At 39.5% G+C, this 19973-nt stretch overlaps 2 protein-coding genes across 2 annotated transcripts; both read left to right on the top strand.

Moving 5' to 3' along the window:
* Positions 1-3291: 3291 nt before the first annotated feature.
* si:ch211-247n2.1 (calcium-activated potassium channel subunit beta-2) lies at positions 3292-8042 on the top strand. The gene is made up of 4 exons (XM_034702987.1): positions 3292-3419; positions 5019-5189; positions 5381-5576; positions 7069-8042. The coding sequence occupies exons 1-4, from the start codon at positions 3370-3372 to the stop codon at positions 7351-7353; spliced, it is 702 nt and encodes a 233-aa protein (XP_034558878.1). The 5' UTR covers positions 3292-3369; the 3' UTR covers positions 7354-8042.
* Positions 8043-10286: 2244 nt separating this feature from the next.
* On the top strand, positions 10287-19209 carry LOC117826741 (meprin A subunit beta-like). Its single transcript, XM_034703023.1, has 15 exons — positions 10287-10389; positions 10501-10528; positions 10977-11027; positions 11121-11164; positions 12028-12106; positions 12225-12342; positions 12908-13090; positions 13141-13355; positions 15632-15781; positions 16461-16658; positions 16876-17132; positions 17296-17506; positions 18416-18592; positions 18684-18928; positions 19071-19209. Exons 1-15 carry the CDS (start codon positions 10348-10350, stop codon positions 19110-19112), a joined length of 2040 nt encoding a protein of 679 aa, XP_034558914.1. The 5' UTR covers positions 10287-10347; the 3' UTR covers positions 19113-19209.
* The last annotated feature ends 764 nt before the right edge of the window (positions 19210-19973 follow it).

A 19973-nucleotide genomic window follows, 5' to 3' on the forward strand; every position in this document is an offset into this window, starting at 1 on the left:
AGGTTGTCAACTTGATTGATATATGTATGGCTGGCACATAAAAGAACAAAAAGGTAACATATATATATATATATATATATATATATATATATATATATATATATATATATATATATACACTACCGTTCAAAAGTTTGGGGTCACTTAGAAATGTCCTTATTTTTGAAAGAAAAGCAGTTTTTTTCAATGAAGATAACATTAAATTAATCAGAAATACACTCTATACATTGTTAATGCGGTAAATGACTATTCTAGCTGCAAACGTCTGGTTTTTAATGGAATTTCTACAAAGGTGTATAGAGGCTCATTTCCAGCAACCATCACTCCAGTGTTCTAATGGTACATTGTGTTTGCTAATCGCGTTAGAAAGCTAATGGATGATTAGAAACACCTTGAAAACCCTTGTGCAGTTACGTTAGCACAGCTGAAAATGGTTTTGCTGGTTAAAGAAGCTATAAAACTGGCCTTTCTTTGAGCTAGTTGAGTATCTGGAGCATCACATTTGTGGGTTCGATTATACTCTCAGAATGGCCAGAAAAAGAGAACTTTCATATGAAACTCCACAGTCTATTCTTGTTCTTATAAATGAAGGCTATTCCATGCGAGAAATTTCCAAGAAACTGAACATTTCCTATAATGATGTGTACTACTCCCTTCAGAGAACAGCAGAAACAGGCTCTAACCAGAGTAGAAAGAGAAGTGGGAGGACCCGGTGCACAACTGAACAAGAAGACAAGTACAGTAGAGTCTCTAGTTTGAGAAATAGACGCCTCACAGGTCCTGAACTGGCAGCTTCATTAAATGATACCCGCAAAACGCCAGTGTCAACGTCTACAGTGAAGAGGCGACTCCGGGATGCTGGCCTTCTAGGCAGATTGGTAAAGAAAAGGCCATATCTGAGACTGGCCAATAAAAGGAAAAGATTAATATGTGCAAAAGAACACAGACATTGGACAGAGGAAGATTGGAAAAAAGTGTTATGGACAGACGAATCAAAGTTTGAGGTGTTTGGATCACACAGAAGAAGATTAGTGAGATGCAGAACAAGTGAAAAGATGCTGGAAGAGTGCCTGACGCCATATGTCAAGCATGGTGGAGGTCATGTGATGGTCTGGGGCTGCTTTGGTGCTGGTAAAGTGGGAGATTTGTAAAAAAATAAAAGGGATTTTGAATAATGAAGGCTATCACTCAATTTTGCAACGCCATGCCATACCCTGTGGACAGCGCTTGATTGGAGCCAATTTCCTCCTACAATAGGACAATGACCCAAAGCACACTTCCAGATTATGCAAGAACTATTTAGGGAAGAAGCAGGCAGCTGGTATTCTGTCTGTAATGGAGTGGACAGCGCAGTCACCAGATCTCAACCCCGTTGAGCTGTTGTGGGAGCAGCTTGACCGTATGGTACGCAAGAAGTGTCCATCAAGCCAATCCAACTTGTGGGAGGTGCTTCAGGAGGCGTGGGGTGACATTTCTTCAGATTCCCTCAAGGGAGCATTCTTTGATGAAAGCAAAGTTTGAAGGACAAAATTATTATTTCAACTAAAAATCATTATTTCTAACATTCTCAATGTCTTGACTATATTTTCTATTCCTTTTGTAACTCATTTGATAAATAAAAGTGTCAGTTTTCATGAAAAACACAAAATTGTCTGGGTGACCCCAAACTTTTGAACGGTAGTGTATATATATATATCTGCTAATCTGACCAACAGTCCAAATCACAAAGACGTCATGAAGAAATCTTGGGAATGAGGGCTGCAGTATTTGAGTAAATGTATGATTTACAAATGATCTCTGTTGCAGACTCTCTGAAGTTAGGTCTTTAACTATGTGGCAGTGAGTAGAAAGAAGTATGTGTTAGCAGGCTGATATTCATTGTGGAGACGCTTTAGTGTCCACAGTGTTTATCTCCACAGTGATAGTTTTCTTGTCTGGTTTCATTAACAGTGCTGACCTTCACAGTGTAACCTTCTATAGGAGGGCATGTTTGTCATATGCGGGAGGTCTTGAACTGTAAAGGAATGACTGTTATGTGTTCAAGACAGATTGTCCACATATCATTTCACCTATGTGTCTGCCGCTTGTATTTTCCATTAGTTAACATAGATACTCTCGTAGGACAAATATAACAGCTACAGACACACAGGGAGGCATGCAGTCAGTCAGCACGTTCATCACTCATAAATCAAACCAACACTTTCTCAAGAAAGACGTGCACACACACATCCACAAAGTCATTCCTGTACTTCTGTTAGAGGGCATGTTATCCACACTAACAGGAGGACATGCAGACAGGCTGCAGTGCTGTCAAAACTTAATGTATACTATATACAGTCAATGGTGACAACACAAACTGTGGAACTCATGATCATAGTTTTAATTTATGAGCTCATTAAAAAAGGACAAAGCAGGTGTGGGCTTTTTTGTAGACTCCAGATTTAGAGTCCCAGTCAAAAAGATAGCTTCATGATATCTAAATAATAGAGAAACAGGAGGATTTCTTGTGAATGGCCAGACACCAAGGGGTCAGTTTTGCGCAGCACAATGTAAAATGGAACATTTCAAGGGAATCTCAGGGAAATCAAGGAGTTGTCTTTTTACATTTGAAAAAAGATATGTACAAGACAATACTCTTAGTAAAGATCAAACCAAGCTGAAAAGGTTGAAGACATCCTTGAAGAGGCACGTCTGAGGAACAGTACAGTGACCTCTGTGAGTGAGTTCAGAGCTCTTATTCATGACTGGTGAAAGAAACCTGTGAAGCTTGGGTTGTAAATAACTGTGAGGCATGCTGGATCAGGTCAGTGATGGTGACAAAGGAACATATATCTTGATGACCAGCCTTTAGCCATAGTCTGTACACTTAAGTACACAAGATATTTTTTACCATGGATGTGTTACAGATGCACTCTTTATGGATACAGCTACTAATATGTTTAATCAAGGTTGGTCAGAAGTGTTTTTCTGGACCTATATTTTGACATTATTCTTGTGATGACTGTTAGGCCTTTTTTTGGCAACTTTAAACTTAGGATTTTTTTTATTGAATCTAAATGAAAAGTGGCTGCTCTGATGCAGTTAAAGGCACACAGTGTTTTTAAATCTGGTCTATCAACTAGACTAATTTACTGACATTTAAAACACAAACTGAACTTTTATCATAGCTTCATACTTTTTTTGTGATGATCTGAACTATCAGTATTACACATTGCTTCGTGGCTTCTTCCTCTGGCCTGTCAGAACAACAAAGTCTGATCCTGTGCATTCTGAGTACTTGATTGACATTTTCATACATGTGTATCTTTCAGTCGGGCCATCCCCTCCAGCAGCAGTGGTGGACTACAACTCCTTCACTCCTCAGATAGGATGTTTCTGTGGGCAGGAAGTAAAGCATCAGCTGGAGGAAGTGATCGCAGGTATGAAGACTGTCATGCCTTATTGGTTTGCTTTAACTTTAAACAATTAATGACTGCAAACTGCAAATGTTACATTAGAAAGTGAAAATCCAAGTATAATGAAAACTAGGGATGCACCGAAATGTAAATTATTGGCCGAAACCCGAAATTGAGGAAACCAAGGCCGAAAACCGAAACACCGAAATAAATGATTATGCCAATTATTAGTAGGGAGACCGGGGACAGTTGTAACATTTCACTCATTGGATTTGAGATTAAGCCATGCATTTTCTGTCTGTGTTGCACAGGCATTTTCTAGGCCATTTATTAGCAGACACTTGAAGCTAGTATGTATAGCAGTTTGAACACACTGTGTTAAAAGAGCTCAAAGCTATAGACAGAAATGTCAAAAATGTTACAAGAGTCCCAGGTCTCCCCTACCATTGCATTTATGGCTTTGACTGTGTACTGACCTCACTAAAATCAAGGATCTCATTGAACATATCAGACAACGAGGGTGCATGCCCCTCATCTGGTTCAGAGAGACAAGTCATTTTTTCAGCGCTCTGTTCCTGCGCTGTTCGCTTCTCCATCTCCAAGCGGGTTCTCGTGGCCTGGATCATTTCTCGTGCGCGCTGCTTTATTCATTTAGTGCAGAGAATCCGAATAGATCTCAGTGAAACGTGCTGACAGACTCTAAGAGTGTACTTTTCATTGTTTTCACTCCATGGTCCCTCTCAACCTCCTTGCTTAGAAGACGCTTTAGTGCTGCAATTAAACAGATGCAGACATGTTGGCCCTTATCCAGACAAATGCGTACTGGCCACAGTTTTTGCTTGCGTCATCACAACATTCTGTTTCGGCCATGTTGTTTCAGTGATAAAAGTATTTTGGTGGCCGAGTTTTCGGTGCATCCCTAATGAAAACTGAAAATGAAAATATGTGAAAAAGTTGACATTTTTTTCAAAATTCACCTGATAATAAGCTGGATGTTGAATTGGTGTCGGTATTCAAGTTTGTTTACCTTTGTTGGACCAGGCTCAAAACTTATTATCTTGTAGCCCCCTTTATACAAATCAATCAAGGTTGAGTAACTCAGATGCAAACTGCACCTTAAGATTTTTAAGGTTCTGTAGATATCCATGCAGAAACATGAATGCATAAAAGTGAAGTAAAGAAAAGCAAATATAGAGAACCCAAAACTTCCTGTTGTTTCATGGACCAGTGTGTAAGAGTCACTGACATCTGGTGGTGAGATTGCAGACTGCAACAAACAGACCCTTTCCCCCTGCAAACTGTCAGACTGAATGTATACTGCATATGGTATGATGAATCAAAAACTGGAAATGATGACATTTTATTAGCTCTCTTGAAAAGGACAAAGCAGGTGTGCGCTGTCACACAGGGAGGTGCAACACAAAAAATGTAATTTATTAGGTGTCTAGCAAAAACAAAAAAAATAGAGTCCTGGTAAAACATTGGCTACCAAGCATTTAGGAAAACAACTGGTTCTCAGAACAGTTTCACAAAGGTAAAAAAATATGTCTGATATTGACATGGAAAGAAACAAATATATTTGGTTCTGTTGAGGTGCTTTCTTCAATGTTGATCTTTTCTCAGATCCATCTATCAGAAGATTCGTGAATATGACGTCCTGGACAAGAGGAAGACGATGACAGCTCTGAGGGCAGGGGAGGACAGAGCCATCCTGCTGGGCCTCAGCATGGTCCTGCTCTCTGTCATGATGTACTTTGTCGTGGGAATAACCATCCTGCGCTCTTACTCTGACAGGTGATGGCAGGTCACATGGTCACTTTTTTGTTGTTTAAACTTGAGAAAGAGAAATGCATCCTCTATGTGTGACTGTATTCTGGATTATATAGCATCCACCTTCTTTTCTGCACACAATACATTTCTAATTTGTAAAACGATGTCAAGTGTAAAGCATGTCTTTAAGATAATTGCTCTCTCTCTCTCCACAGTTTATGGACAGGTGAAGCTAGCTGCACTATTGTGAACTCCACCATCGTGTGGGATGTGAACTGTTCCTATGGCTGTGGAGCAGAGTGCTGGAAAAAGTCCCGTTACCCCTGTCTGCAGGTCTATGTCAGCCTCAACTCCTCAGGGAAGGTGATGCGACTGTTTCACAATGAGGAGACACAGGACAGCAATCCTGAGGTACAACACAACTGAGAGTGCTGCTGTCTGTCCTGCAGGTCTTTGGCTCATGTTAAACAAGTAGCTTTTTTGGGATCCAGATGACTCTGTCTTGACAACATTTATGCCGCACATATTCATACAGCCAAACAAAGTATTGTTCAAATAACATAGTAGAGATTTTGAATGACAGGAAGGAAGAACTTTAACAATGCAAAACAAATTGCAACGCAAGAGGTTAAAAGGAATACACGTCAATTAAACAGAATAAAGTGGTGTGACAATAGACCAGTAAATCATTGTTGAGAGATTTTTCAAGGGTAAATAAATAAAATAAATAACTAAAAATAAACAAAATAAAATGGTTAAGGTAATAAAAGCATTAAAAGGACATAAAAGAGGTATTCAGAGTAAGAGGACGACATCACGTCGGGAAAATTAGAAAAAGTGTTCAGGATAAATTAGGAACATTAAAATAATAAATGAAAAAAACAAAAATACATTAAAACAATAAATAATCAAATCCAATTTAAAACAAGTAATTAGTTGGATAAAAATTGAAATGAATAATAAAATAGAAGTAAAAGCGGTTAGAAAGATAAAGTCACATAAAATCTAGTATGTAAAAATGGGTTTTAAGAAGAGATTTAAAAGATGTCACTGACTCTGCGAGCCTTATCTCCCCAGGGAGGTCGTTTCAAAGTTGAGGAGCTCTGATGGAGAAAGCACAATCCCCTTTGGATTTGAGCCTCAACTTTGGAACGACCAAAGATGGCCCGACTGAGGATCTATGGCTCATAATTTATTAGCATTTCTACAATGTATCCCGGGGCGAGACCCAGGCGAGCTTTAAAAGTGATCAGTAAAATCTTAAAATCTAAAACGCAGAGGAAGCCAGAGGAGAGAAGCAAGGACGGGGATGATGTGATGTCGTCTGTGATGTGACATTTTTTATCAAAAAATATGCAGGACTGCATGTACAATATGTCCAGCCAGTGTCAATATGGTGTTCAGTTATGTCAATATAGCTTAGATTACTCACAGATGTCCAAAGATTCTCAGTAATACAATAGCGTTTGTACTTTTCAGGAGTTTCAGTGTGTTGGTTTTCTCTGTTCATTATTGAAGTAAAAGTGAAATGTGGCACTAAAAAGTGCAGTGTTGTCATATGCAGTGGCAGCTTTAACTATGGAGTACTACAAAGGGGCGGGGATGACTTCACTGACAAGCAGCAATGAATATTGTTTATAATTAATATAATGCTGTTAAAAAGGTTCCATTTTGGTGTATATTTAACTTAAATATGATCCTTGGGAAGGGTGTAGTTTGTGATGCTGTTCAATATTGGATTTTACTTTCAGGCCTTTCAATTATCTTGTTCACCCCATTCACAATAATGAATGTGTCTATTCTGTTTTAGCATTAAATGGTCTCAACCCTTCTGGAAATGACATATCACCTATAATAACATAAACAGCATATCTATTTATCTCTCTTTTATTCTTTCCTTCAGTGCTTCTACACCCCAAAGTGCCGGAAGGACTACTCAGCCACACACGCTGTAGTTCAGAACATTTCTGAGCGTCTCAGGTCTCAGCACACTGTTCAGTGTTTTGTGGACCCAACAGACAGAATGGACAGCGCCATCCTGACTCAGATCTACGGTCGGGTTGCCGTCTTCCACTCCTTGTTCTGGCCGACCTGCACACTGGCTGGAGGGACCATGATCATCGCCATGGTGAAGCTGACTCAGTCCTTGTCGATCATGTGTGAGGGAGTTAGCCGCATAAAGAGGTGAAGGAAGTTCCTGTTATATGGACACAGCATGGAGAACTAAAGCAGCTACGTGGGGCCAATAATGAAAGACACAAAGGAAAAGGAGCAGTCTGTCGATGAATGCTGAAATACTGGGATTCCCGATCAATCTGAAAGCAGACTCAAGGGGGTCAAACTGTTTTGAGTCTGGGGTGAAATCCATATTTGGAGAGGACACTTGTTTGAAACATGACATTATCATTTCCATAATTTGTTGGCCAGTCTAAGGATTTTTGAGAAAATGTTTTTAAGTACCTATTTTACATTCTACTGTTTTGTTTGGCTGAATTTTATAGGTCAAGTACTTTGTAGCAAATATTCTTGTCCTCTTTTGGGAGTTAGATGAGACCACTCTTTTATATGTTGATTAAATATGAAGCTACAGCCAACCACTAGCTAGTTTAGCTACATTTAGCACAAAATCTGTAAAGGCATGGAAGGAGCTGGTCCATCTCTGTCCAAAGGTAACAAATGATCCACCGACTAGCACCTGTGATTCTTACTTCACTTACTTGTTACATTTTGTTTGTTGAATACAAGCTTGTTGTTCCCCCAGCTATCAATCACGGTGCTAATGTTGCTAACATGCCACTGTCTGTAACTTTGTATATTTAGCATACAGACTTGCATCTGAACTTCATCAAGAACACAAGCACATAAAAACAAAAAATACCATGAATGTATTCCTCAAATGATGGATTATATCTCAAAATCCTAGAACTTAAAGCTGCTGTTGGTAGTCACGGAGTAAACATCTTTTCAGAGAGAGGGACTTTGAATGTCGACACTATCCCTCCCAACCAGATATCCTCTTAGCCCCCCTAACACAGATCGGCGTGTGCAGTCATGATAGTGCTGGACTCATAACCAATCGGAGGATGTAGTAGGGGCCGCCCCTTAACCAATCAGCACAGAGGATTGGGGGTGAGCTATGATTGGTCCGTCATAATGGGAACGAGGGGAATAATAACATTGCATGATACAAAGGCATTGGAAAACACAGAGATTTCGCCATAGTCTCAAATTACTTCACTTACCAATGAGTACTGATGGGTTTTATGACCTTTTCTCCAAACCCAGCAGAAAAAAAGTAACATTTTTACACCATTCCTACTAACAGCAGCTTTAATCAATAAGTATTTTTTTATGCTATCTATCCCGATAAAAGTAGGATTGCTAAAGCCTAACTGTGCCTATGTCCAAGCATTACAGAATTCACAAGGACTTACATGTAGACAGCTTACTGACCTCTGCTCTAGAGTGATACATTTGGTCATTCTGACTCAATCATGAGTCTCAACTTCTTGTAGTCCCAAGGACTTTCCAAGTGTGTCTGTCTTTTTGTAGCTCTGAAATGCCAGTGCTCAAAAACAAAGAAAAAAAATCGCACAATTTTTGCACTCAGTCTTGTCACACTAAAGTTAAACCCTCAGAAAATGTGTCAATTGCAGCAATTCAGAACTGCAGAGTAATCACATCAAGGCAGTAGACGCCACAAGAGAAAACCAATAAACCCAATATCTCCTGCTGGGCTTTAAGAAGCTGAACACTGCTCACTCTGAGCTGTCATATTACATCCATTCTGCTCAAATTGATCTCAGATTTTCCTTGCAAAAATGTTTGGTTACATGAATGATTGTTCAACTGCACCATGAAATAAACACAGTGTGCCTTTTAACCCTTTGATATTGATGTATTAGTCCTCTACAGTAATTATTGTATTTTCTTAATGCTTTGTTATAGTGGCATCTGGATTGAACAAGATTAGCTTACCCAATCTCACCCATCACAGGCTGGGGAGGCCAGGTTTCACCATTTAAAGGAATAGTGGTACTTAAATTCAATTTTTTTATTTTATTTAGATGGCCAATATGCCATATGTCCACCCTTCCTTTAACAGTTCTCTAATCAGTCTAACCACTATGGATCTCCAGAAGTGACAAAGATGCATTGATTGATTCAGTGTTCGAATCAAAGAGTTCATTGTTATTTTTTTTAGGTCATAAGTCTATGCTCTCATAAGCAGTCTCAACATTTTCATTGTATTTGATGTATTTTCTGGAAGCTCTCTCCACATCTCAAGTTGGGTGAAGTACTATCCTATACTATAGTATTTACTTACTCAGCATGTAGGTTTGTAAACCTGCAATTGAAAACCGCCTCAATAACATAGAAAACTCCAAATGTCCAAAGAATGGAATCATAGCTCGAATAGCACATTTAGATAAACCTGTAGCGACATTGAAGGCGCCACATTTGAGACTGCTGGGGGTTTGGATGACTTAGATCATGCCCAGTGAGATTTTGGGCTGGGTGTACAGGTAGACCAGTAGGTGTCAAGACAGACTTTTCAGTCACTCATTCAATTATATTGTAGATGGACTTGTTAGAGGTCTGAAACATAAGCAGATACAAGATCTCTGTCTGAATGTGAAGAAAATCTCAACATGAAGTAAAATGAAAAATGTTTCTCAAATATTTTCAATCTTTTTTCTTGACTCTAAAACACAATCCATATCCTGGCAGTTGCAGACTCAGGCATGGGATAATAAAAAAAAACCTTGATATATATATCAAATATCCTCCAAAAAGGATGTTAATTCCCCAAGTAGTTTGTGTCTACTACCAACTATTGGGATGTTATTGTTATTCTCTCCATTACAGTGCCCTAATGTTCTCTATGTAAACAGCCAGCCAGTGAACTACCTAAGGAAAAAGATAGCTCAATGTCTGACCTTTGCAAACTACCTGTAACCTATGCATGCACATGTTTATTAGTTTTGCTACAATACAAAGATAAGCTAATCATTAATATTGAATCAATGATTAATTTGATAGTCATGTATCTCTCCAAACCTGAGTCATAAAAAAGGTCTGATCATGTGAGTGTTGCATGTTTATTCTGTACAAAAAGTTGTGCAGCTGCAGTTCTTCATTCACAGCTGGACTGAGGCTGGTAGTGACTGCAGCTGGAGCCATGGAACTCAGGTGGATCCTTCTGCTCTTTGGCCTGGGACTGGTAAGAACAAGGCTTTACATCTTTGTGTGGCACTGGTATTTATATTATCAAAACACTTAAATTACTTTTTTCTGTTTATTAACTAATCTGCCGTTGAAATATATTCACCAGGTATCAGCAAAGCTCTCAGGTGACACAGGTAAGTCAAATGTTACAAAATTGTTTTAATGAGGGGAGTAATTATAAACATTGCATTTGGCTCAAAAGGGAAAGTTCTACCACATATTTCCACACTTCCACTTTTATTAATTGCAATGATTTAGTTGTAATTGTACACTTTAAGGGAATAAACATCTCTTTGCTTAGATTTCAGTCACTCAGATCTGCTAAGAGTCCTCGTCCAGTTTCTGGTGTACAGACACTTGACAGTCATACAGCAGGATTTAAGAATAAGAACAGAAGAGTAGTTAAATAAATGCAACATTTCAACAAACGTGTCATATCTGCACACCACAGCATGTCACTGGGGCAGGTTTTAGTGCTAATTATTCACAGTGCACAGTACAATAATGAGTCAATAATACAAAACATGTTGTACATCCTGTAATGACAACTTTAACAACATATTTCTGATCTTTTATCTGCAGAATTTGATGTGGATGGAGGCTATGACTGGGACATCTTTGACGTCAATGAAGGTACTAGTTTCTTGTTCTGCTGTGCTTGATTGTTCAGTTATAAACAGTGACTCTACATGTAGTGGCATCAACTAAGTCCAATCTCCTTTGCAGCTGCTGGGCTGGACTTGCTGGAGGGAGACATTGAACAAGATGAAGTAAGCTTACTTGAACAGACACCTATTTTGTTATCTGCATACCTCAGCTAATTTGTCTATAACATTATGTTTGTGTCTTTTTTCTGGGGATGGGTTTGGACACTTTTTTTTGCACATACATGCAGCACATTATATTCTAAACACTGCTTCCTTCTTATGTAGTCAATGATGAGAAGGAGCATGGCACAAAATTGTAGGCCCCACACACATGCATCCTCTATGGATCCCTACCAACATTGACAGCTATTCATTTTGTTATCTTTGTGGACCCTTTTAAAGGTCCCCTAAACTCAGTACCACTTTTCCTCAAGTTTGACGCCCCCACAGATGAGGATAAGATCAGTATTTTCATCCATGTGTACAAAATGTATTTTATGAAATTTAAACGGCAGTAACAACAGAACATTTACCCTGACTATACTATGATATTTTATGTTTATAATCATAAATCACAACTTTGATGTCTGTTGTGTGATATCTACTCACATCCTTTCTGAATCATCAAAATAATGCCCATGCAAAGACAAAATAAATGGACAGTAGTTCAGCAATCACAAGTAATAAGTAGTATCCCAAGAAGGTGGGCTCTAAAGTAGTAACGTTGTTCTAAAGAGACACATATTGTTTGATAGTTCAAAAACAGTGTTGTATTTGATAGCTTCAAAAACTGTTAATAGTTCCTTAACTTTATTAAAGAGCAGGCAAAAAAAGTCCTCTATGAGATACTATAATACCCTCATTGTCTCATAAAACTGATCTGTAGGGCAGTCAAGAAAAGCTACTATAGTGAATATTACAAGACTTGAATATCACTTAAGTAAATCTTTTCAACTTTGTGCTCCTTTTTCATCCCTACCCATCAGACGTCCAACAGAAACTCCATCCTGGGTGACAAGTACCGCTGGCCAACCACTATTCCCTATTACCTAGAGGAAAACCTGGGTAAGACACTCTGCTGTAGAGTCCTCACAGTCACTTCTCACAGTGTTAGGATGTACATTCACTGAGTTGTGATGCTTTATCTTTTTTTTCACATTTGAAACCCTTCTGCACTTTGTAGAAATGAATGCAAAGGGAGTGATCATGAAGGCATTTGAGCAGTACAGACTGAAGACCTGCATCGATTTCACACCATGGAGAGGAGAGGAGAACTACATCTCTGTGTACAAGGGGAGCGGGTGAGACAACTGTGCAGCACCTCTAATCCTCATGTAACACTTTCGCATCTCACTGATCGATGTTTTAGTTTTACAGCCCAGAAACATAATTTAGCACCCAGATATTATCCCCCAATGTCATAGGCACAGACTCTCGGGGCATTGAGATCAGAGCAGCTTCTTTGTATTGTATCATCTCACCAACAAAGACCACATAAATAAAGATGTTGAGTTAGAATGTTTTAGTGTGTTTGATGTGCTGAAATTGAGATGAGTTGTGGCTGCATGGAGCAATTTGGGTATGGTTCAAAAGATGGATGGATGGATAAAGAGATGAGATTAAGGGTCAAGGGATGGAGTGATACAGACAAGAGGGTCAGAGTCAAGGAATGGATGGATGAACGTCCAGTGAAGGAGGCATGAAGGAATAAGGGATGAAGATAAGGGTCCAGGGGTGGAGGGATGGAGGGATGAAGGTAAGGGTCAAAAAGAAAAGAGGATAGAGGACTGTTCTACCTCTGAATACAACCTCTCCACCCTGGCTGTAGAGACCAGTATGACACACATCTTGCTCCTCTCTCTTTAGATGCTCCTCCTCTGTAGGAAACCAGCACAGAGGGAAGCAGCGGCTGTCCATTGGTAACAACTGTGATCGTCTGGGGACTGTAGAACACGAGTTCCTGCACGCTTTGGGCTTCTGGCATGAACAGTCCAGAGCTGACCGGGATGATTACGTTGACATCATGTGGGACCGCATTGAGCCTGGTAATATTTAACTATTAAACCTTGAACTGTATAGAGACAAAGGGCTGGATTCTCACGACACAACTTTAAAACACGAGATGACACCGAGTCCAGCGCTCTTGGTGTTCCCTACGACTACGGCTCAGTGATGCATTACAGCAAGTCATCCTTCAATATCGGCTCTGACCCCACCATCGTCACCAAGATCCCCAAATTCATGGATGGGATTGGTCAGAGGATGGGATTCAGTGCCAGTGACCTCACAAAGCTAAACCGTCTCTACAACTGCAGTGAGTCACCTCAACCTTTCGTTTTGTCTATGAAAGAGTAAACCATGGAGACAACCAATATTTTAATATTACATGTACTAATGTAAAATAGCATATTGAGAGACACAGATCTGTTAACACCTGCTATACAGTATGTAAAAGTCTTATGTGTTGTTTAGGTACAGGTTCAGAAAACATCCACTTATTTCCCCCTAAGATCTTTAAATAGTGCTTCCCTTAATGTTATTTACGATAAAGTAAAAGTTCTTACATACCAATCAAGCTAAATAAATACCATGCTAACCTCTCTTAAGCTAACATGCAGGTGTTAGGTTGTGGGAAAACTAGTACAGCCATTAAATATCCGGGAGATGCCACAAATGCTCATTGTTTATCATGTGTGCTTTTTTGGCAGCTTAAGCTGTTGCGCACAACTATATTTGTGTTTTGTTTTGCACGTAGGATTATTATTTTATGGGCATCTATTTGATCAGCATGAAAAGAGCCTCAGCCTGATAACTCCAAAGTAATGTTGTGTTTGATAACATACTTGATCAAAGGTTTCCTGATTATATCTGTTCCGTAAGTGATTTCCTCTGAATAATAACTGAGATAATGAATGCACAGTCATCATACAACTCTCATGGTGTGGACTTTCTTCATATCAATACATGAGCACAACAAAGTTCCTGAAGACAGACTCTTATAAACTAGTTCTCTGTTACACATGACAAATTAAATATCCTACAAATAATTATACTGACATGATTTTTGCATTGCATTGCTGTGCTGTTTGGCACTACATTTTCAATGCTCTACTGTCACAACCAGATTTTGTTTTACTCATTTTATCCATGGTATTAGTTCTTGTAATCCATTTATATAGTATAAGTATTGTACTCAGGGGCGCCCCTGTCCCCTATATGTATTTTTTAATAACTGGCAGCAGTGACCAGCAGGAGTACATTTCAAGTGAATGGAAAAAAACTGCAGATTATGCTTAAAATTCTCTGAATATTAAGTAAAGGATTATGAGTTTCTTAGTGAAAAGTTAAATGGATAAAGGATCAGGGAATAGAATGAAACGTAAAGCAACAGTATTATCACAGGATTGATTTTAAAATTGCACTTTTAAAATGCAAGGCCCTAAATGGATTGGCACCATCCTACTTTATGTTCACAATCCAGCTCGAGCACTGAGGTCAACAAACCAGCTGCTCCTGGATGTGCCTAAAACACAGCTTAAAACCCGGGAGGACCGAGCTTTTGCAGCAGCGGCCCACAAGCTCTGGAATGGCTTGCCATTCCAATTACTCCCCCACTGTTGAATGTTTTAAATCTTTGTTGAAGACACATCTCTTCTCTTTGACCTTCTCCTCATGGGGAGGACATTAATATCCCGATATGTTGTGTTGTTTATTATTGTCTTCATGTACTTTTTACCTTGTAAAGCACTTTGACCAACACTGGTTGTTTTGAAATGTGCTATATAGTAAATAAAGTTGACTTGACTTGACTTATATACAGCTACCAAAATAGTTACATTAGGTGTCCATTTCCACAAGATGTACTTTGAGATGTGAAAGTTTTTAAGTGACACCATATTGCAGGAGCAGGTATAAGTTATCGTATTATCCACTGCCTTTAATGATAATAATAATCCATAATTTATTCACATGTAATGCATTACAAAGTATTTCACAATTCCTGGTGTTACAATGTTACAATGTCATTAAGCAGACGCTTTTATCCAAAGTGACGTACATACGAGAACAAGAACAACACAAGCAAAGATCTAGACAAGAGGAAACAAGATCAGTAAGAGTAACAAAGTGCTTCAAGTCAATTTGGGTGCAGGTACTGCCAAGCAGTGTAAAGGCAATGCACAAAAATAAGGATTTTATTTTATTTTTTCAAAATAAGGAACATCTACAATGAAGCAACCAAACAATTTAAGACCTTCCATTACCATCATCAACAATTAACATCACCACAATAATGACCAAAGTACCAAGTGCTGGGTCACTCCAGAGCTGAACACAGATTCCCAGAGTAGAGCAGGACAGTGTGAGTCAACTGTAGCTGGAAGACATGATCTGCCACTGGGGACAACAGTGGAGAACAGTCTAGCTAAGTGCATAGTGCTTCCTAAAGAGCTGGGTCTTTAGCTGTCTTTTGAAAGTAGAGAGGGACTCTGCAGATCGAATGGAGTTGGCCAACATTTATTGGTGGTAACAAATGATACTAGATCAAAGACTCTCAATGAAATTTTACCTTTTTGTTTGTTTTCTCCACAGCTAAGTCGTCAACCTTTGTGGACAGCTGTGACTTTGAGGAGGACAGCATTTGTGGGATGGTTCAGGGTCCTGGAAACAGACAGTGGGAACAACGTAGCTCTGTGAGTGGGGGGCCTCAGACTGACTTCTCCAACATGGGCCAATGCAAAGGTAGAGTCTGTCTTTAACAGTACATGGTGGTTCAGAAATCTTCAAATTTAAACTTTTGAATAAAATGGAGACCTAAAAGTATGAGAACAGAAATGTCAACTTTAGACAAAAAATGTCATCTTAGGTTCTCATATTTTAATTTACTGAAGAAACTCTAAACATTTTGGATGAAAAAATAAAAAAATTAAAATGCTTAAAATTCACGAATGTAAGTTTGCATCCATTAGAAAGTCGAGAAGGCCAGCTCCAGATGTTATCTAGGTTCTACAGGGTTCTCAGTGTGGTCGTCCTCTTAACAGTTATATAAAAGAGCTGATATTCTTCTTATCTAATCTGAAGTCTGGGGATATTTCAAAACAAAGGTTCCCTGTACAAGGTACAGACGGGCAGTAAAAACACATTGATTAGTGTTTGAAGTTTCAGGATAAAAACAATTTACTAATGATTTATTAGACACAATTTATTCCAAGCATTGTTCCATAAAAAGCTAAGACATAACTTGATGATTTACTCTCAAGTCTTAGTGGTCAAGTATGAAGCCACTGTGCTGGCTACTGAAGTTAAATCACAACTTGTACTCCCTAATAATCAAGTAGGATTTGAATACTTTACTGCTAAAGGTGATAGGACAAAATTCTGCAGCCAGACATTACCCAGGTTTGTCTCGCACTGTCTTCAGGGAAAGGCTACTTCATGCACTTCAGCACAGCCTCTGCTGGACCTGGTGACCGTGCATTTCTGGAGAGTCGTTGGCTTTTCCCCAAACCTGGAGCTCAGTGTCTGCAGTTCTTCCTCCATAACAGCGGGGCAGCTGATGATGTTCTCAATATCTGGGTGCGAGAGTATGGTAAAATGAAGCTCTTCAAGAGTATTTCAGGTAAGAAATTCAAAGTCATTATAGTGAGAATGGAAACTCTGGTGTGAGGAATATTCAAGTTTCATGACTATAGTGACTGTAAACCTCACTTTGTTGCTCCAGTCTTCACCAGGGTCTATGTGTTTGTCAACCAGTTAAAGCGTAGATACCATTTAATCATCATAATAAAAAGATTTCAACAACAACAACCACAGAACCCTCTCTGTTCTCTTCACAGGAGGTGTCACGGGGTCCTGGGAGCTGCACAACATCAATCTCAATGTGACACGCAAGTCCCGTGTGGTGTTTGAAGGTGTGCGGGGAAACAGTCCGTCCACAGGAGGTTTTTCTCTGGATGACATTAACCTGTCCTCCACAAAGTGTCCTCAGCACATCTGGCACATACGCAACATGACCCGCCTGATGGCCACCACCCCAGAGGGAAATAAAGTGTACAGCCCTCGCTTCCTGTCACCAGCAGGCTACTCCTTCCAGGTAAATGATGACCAATGATGACTTGTAGACTGTAGCACTACGTAGATTGTGCTTAAAGGCCAAGACCCAATTTTTTATGTCAAGGAAATCAAAGCATTCTCACCTTTTGCTAATTTCTCCAAAGTTGCCTTTACTTCCTAAACCTCATCTCTTTGGTCTGTAGGTAGGCGTGTATCTCAATGGAAGAAGTGGCCGTCCAGGGTACATGGGGACCTACTTCCACCTGACCTCAGGCCCCAACGACCACAGGCTCAAGTGGCCGTGTCCATGGCACATGGCAACCATGGCCCTGATGGATCAGCAGTCTGATGTTAGACAGCATATGAACATGCACAGAATGGTCACCACAGACCCCAACAAGATGTCCTCTGATGGTATGAGAAGTGTTATTTTATCACAATAGAGAACTCCTCAGACCTACATGACAAAGAGTCCTTGCAGAAAGTCCTGCAGGCAAATCTATTGGCTATGAGAGGTAGACGATCACTACATGGTAGTATCAAAGAGGAGTAGGGTCACATTAGCTGATATAAACCAAGTTTAGTGAGGCATGCTTGACGAGCTACCTGCTCATCGGGTTGCCAACTTTCTCACTACTAAATAAGGGGCAGGTGCAAAGTGCCACGGTGGTGTGAGCATGATGTGAGAATTCAGCGTATATTCTGATTCTGATTCAGCTAGAAATGCAGAAAGTGTGTATATTCCCTTTAATCCTTACTGTATCAGTAACCTCATATGAATAAACCTCAGAAAACACAATTTGACTCTTTACATCAAAAAACAGGCAAAAGAAAAATTAAATGCAAAAGAGGATTATGACTCACGAAATGTACTTTCTCAGCCAGAGAGAAGTCCTCACATGACAAGTCACAATTTACAGATATTTGAATTTCATTTTTGATCAGCTCTGTGCTGCAGCTGTTTCTTGAGTCTGACCATTTAATGGCCATCAGAGAGAAAATCCTCACCACACTTTTTTGCAGGACTTGGAGCATTTGCGCTGTATACAACTCATACGCGTGAGGGGCCCTGTGGTTGGCACATGATCTGCCGTTTTATCTGATCTAGGATCTGTAGAGTGCAGTCTGCTGTATTTACAAGAATTAATAGTCAATATACGGGACTATTGAGGTTCCGTATGTAACAAACCAATTAAGCCCAATATATATGTGATGTCCCAGCTAATATGGGACAGTTGGAAACCCTACCTGCTCATATCCTATCATGATGAGAGGTAGTCAGCGAGTTGTGCTTTTTGTTAAACTGGGGATGTTTTTTTCTAGACACTGAGTACTATTGGGACGATCCCAGGAGGGTGGGCTCTAAAGTGACTTCATCCGATGGAAGCTATTACTACCGAGGCCCAGGCTACGGAACAAGTACTTACATGACCCACAGCAGACTGAAGAGCAGGAACTACATCAAAGGAGACGATGCCTTCTTCCTCTTCAGTTTTGAAGGTGTGGAATCATTCAGACACTAAAAAAAGGACCGGAATTTCAAACACAACTGAACTCTTCACTAAGATCTTCTTCCTCTTTTTATCCTTAGATATATCTGATCTGTTGGTATCTCAGCCCCTTCCTGATTCCAGCAGGTTGAAGGCTGCAGACCAAGGTGCTCCACAGGGAGCTGCTGATCACACCTTAGAGGTCACAGTAGCAGGGACTGTGGGAGCAGCCTTGTTGGTGCTTTGCGTTCTGGTGGTAGGACACTCCTGGAGGATCAAGAGGAAGAGCAGACAGCAGGAGATCGACCAGGTGGTGATCGTACAGGACATGCCTGGATTCATGGAAGTCTGTTGAACATTTGATATAGTACTAATTAAATTAATAAAAGCCTGACGAACAATAATTCACAGTGCCTTTTTGGAGCTAATGTAATACAAAGAAATGTGTCATACTCTTAATGCTAAATGTGTCTCTGATTTCATTACAGGGGCACCCAACTAAAGGTTTCCCATCCTCTCTCACTGCATGAAGCCTGATACAAGGAAGGAAATCAGAATTGTCATCTCTATATCTATTCACTCACAATATCCCCTCATGTGTGCAGAAAATAAAATATATTAATGCAACCATGTCAAATCAAGTGTTTCCTTCAGCAGCAGCTGGAGAGTGGCTTATTTAGTGTTTGAATTATAGAAAATATATCCTGGTAAATACAAAAACTCTTATTCTTAAGGATTTGATAAATCATAAAAAACTCAGTTTAAGAAATGAAGAAATTAAGCTAACATAAAATATGTACAAAAAGTCATTTGTATATAACTGGCCTCCTTTTTTTTTTTAAACTAATGACTCAAGCTGTAAGCTATGAGGATACTTATACAGAGTTATACACTTAGCAGTGAAGATCCATCATTGAGATGCTATTCCTTCTCTGTCACTCCAACTAGCAAAAACATAATCAGTCCTGGCGATGTACCTGCACTCAGTTTGGTGTACCAAAACATACAATCTACCCTTGATGAGTCCAGCAGACATTTATCTATACATTTTATTTACTCACCTCTGGTGGGCAATACGGGGAAATATCACAAGACTCACGACCCCAGAAAACATCAGAAATGAACCCATTGTCATGATAAACAGTGTGACTCAAAAGATGGATGCATGTCTGCTATTTTCACCTGTGGACGCTTCTTAAACACTCAGAGCAATTTAAACAAAAATAATGATTAGGATTGAAATTCATGAGGTGAAACAAATGGGTTGATTTCATTCATCTGAGAATACTGTTGATTCAGAATCAGAATCAAAAATACTTATTTTGTCCCGGGGAGAGAAATTCGGTCATTACAGATCTCTTATAAACAGTATGTAAGAAAGTCAGTACTTC

The sequence above is a fragment of the Notolabrus celidotus genome, chromosome 2 (assembly GCF_009762535.1).
Source record: "Notolabrus celidotus isolate fNotCel1 chromosome 2, fNotCel1.pri, whole genome shotgun sequence".
Taxonomy (NCBI): Eukaryota; Metazoa; Chordata; class Actinopteri; order Labriformes; family Labridae; genus Notolabrus; species Notolabrus celidotus.

Coding starts and splice junctions, on each gene's coding strand:
- LOC117826741 (XM_034703023.1), top strand. CDS start 10,348: ATGGAACTCAGGTGGATCCTTCTGCTCTTTGGCCTGGGACTG. Junction 10,529..10,976: donor AAAGCTCTCAGGTGACACAG/GTAAGTCAAATG, acceptor TTTTATCTGCAG/AATTTGATGTGGATGGAGGC. Junction 16,659..16,875: donor GCTCTTCAAGAGTATTTCAG/GTAAGAAATTCA, acceptor TTCTCTTCACAG/GAGGTGTCACGGGGTCCTGG.
- si:ch211-247n2.1 (XM_034702987.1), top strand. CDS start 3,370: ATGTTTCTGTGGGCAGGAAGTAAAGCATCAGCTGGAGGAAGTGATCGC. Junction 3,420..5,018: donor GCTGGAGGAAGTGATCGCAG/GTATGAAGACTG, acceptor ATCTTTTCTCAG/ATCCATCTATCAGAAGATTC. Junction 5,190..5,380: donor CTGCGCTCTTACTCTGACAG/GTGATGGCAGGT, acceptor CTCTCTCCACAG/TTTATGGACAGGTGAAGCTA.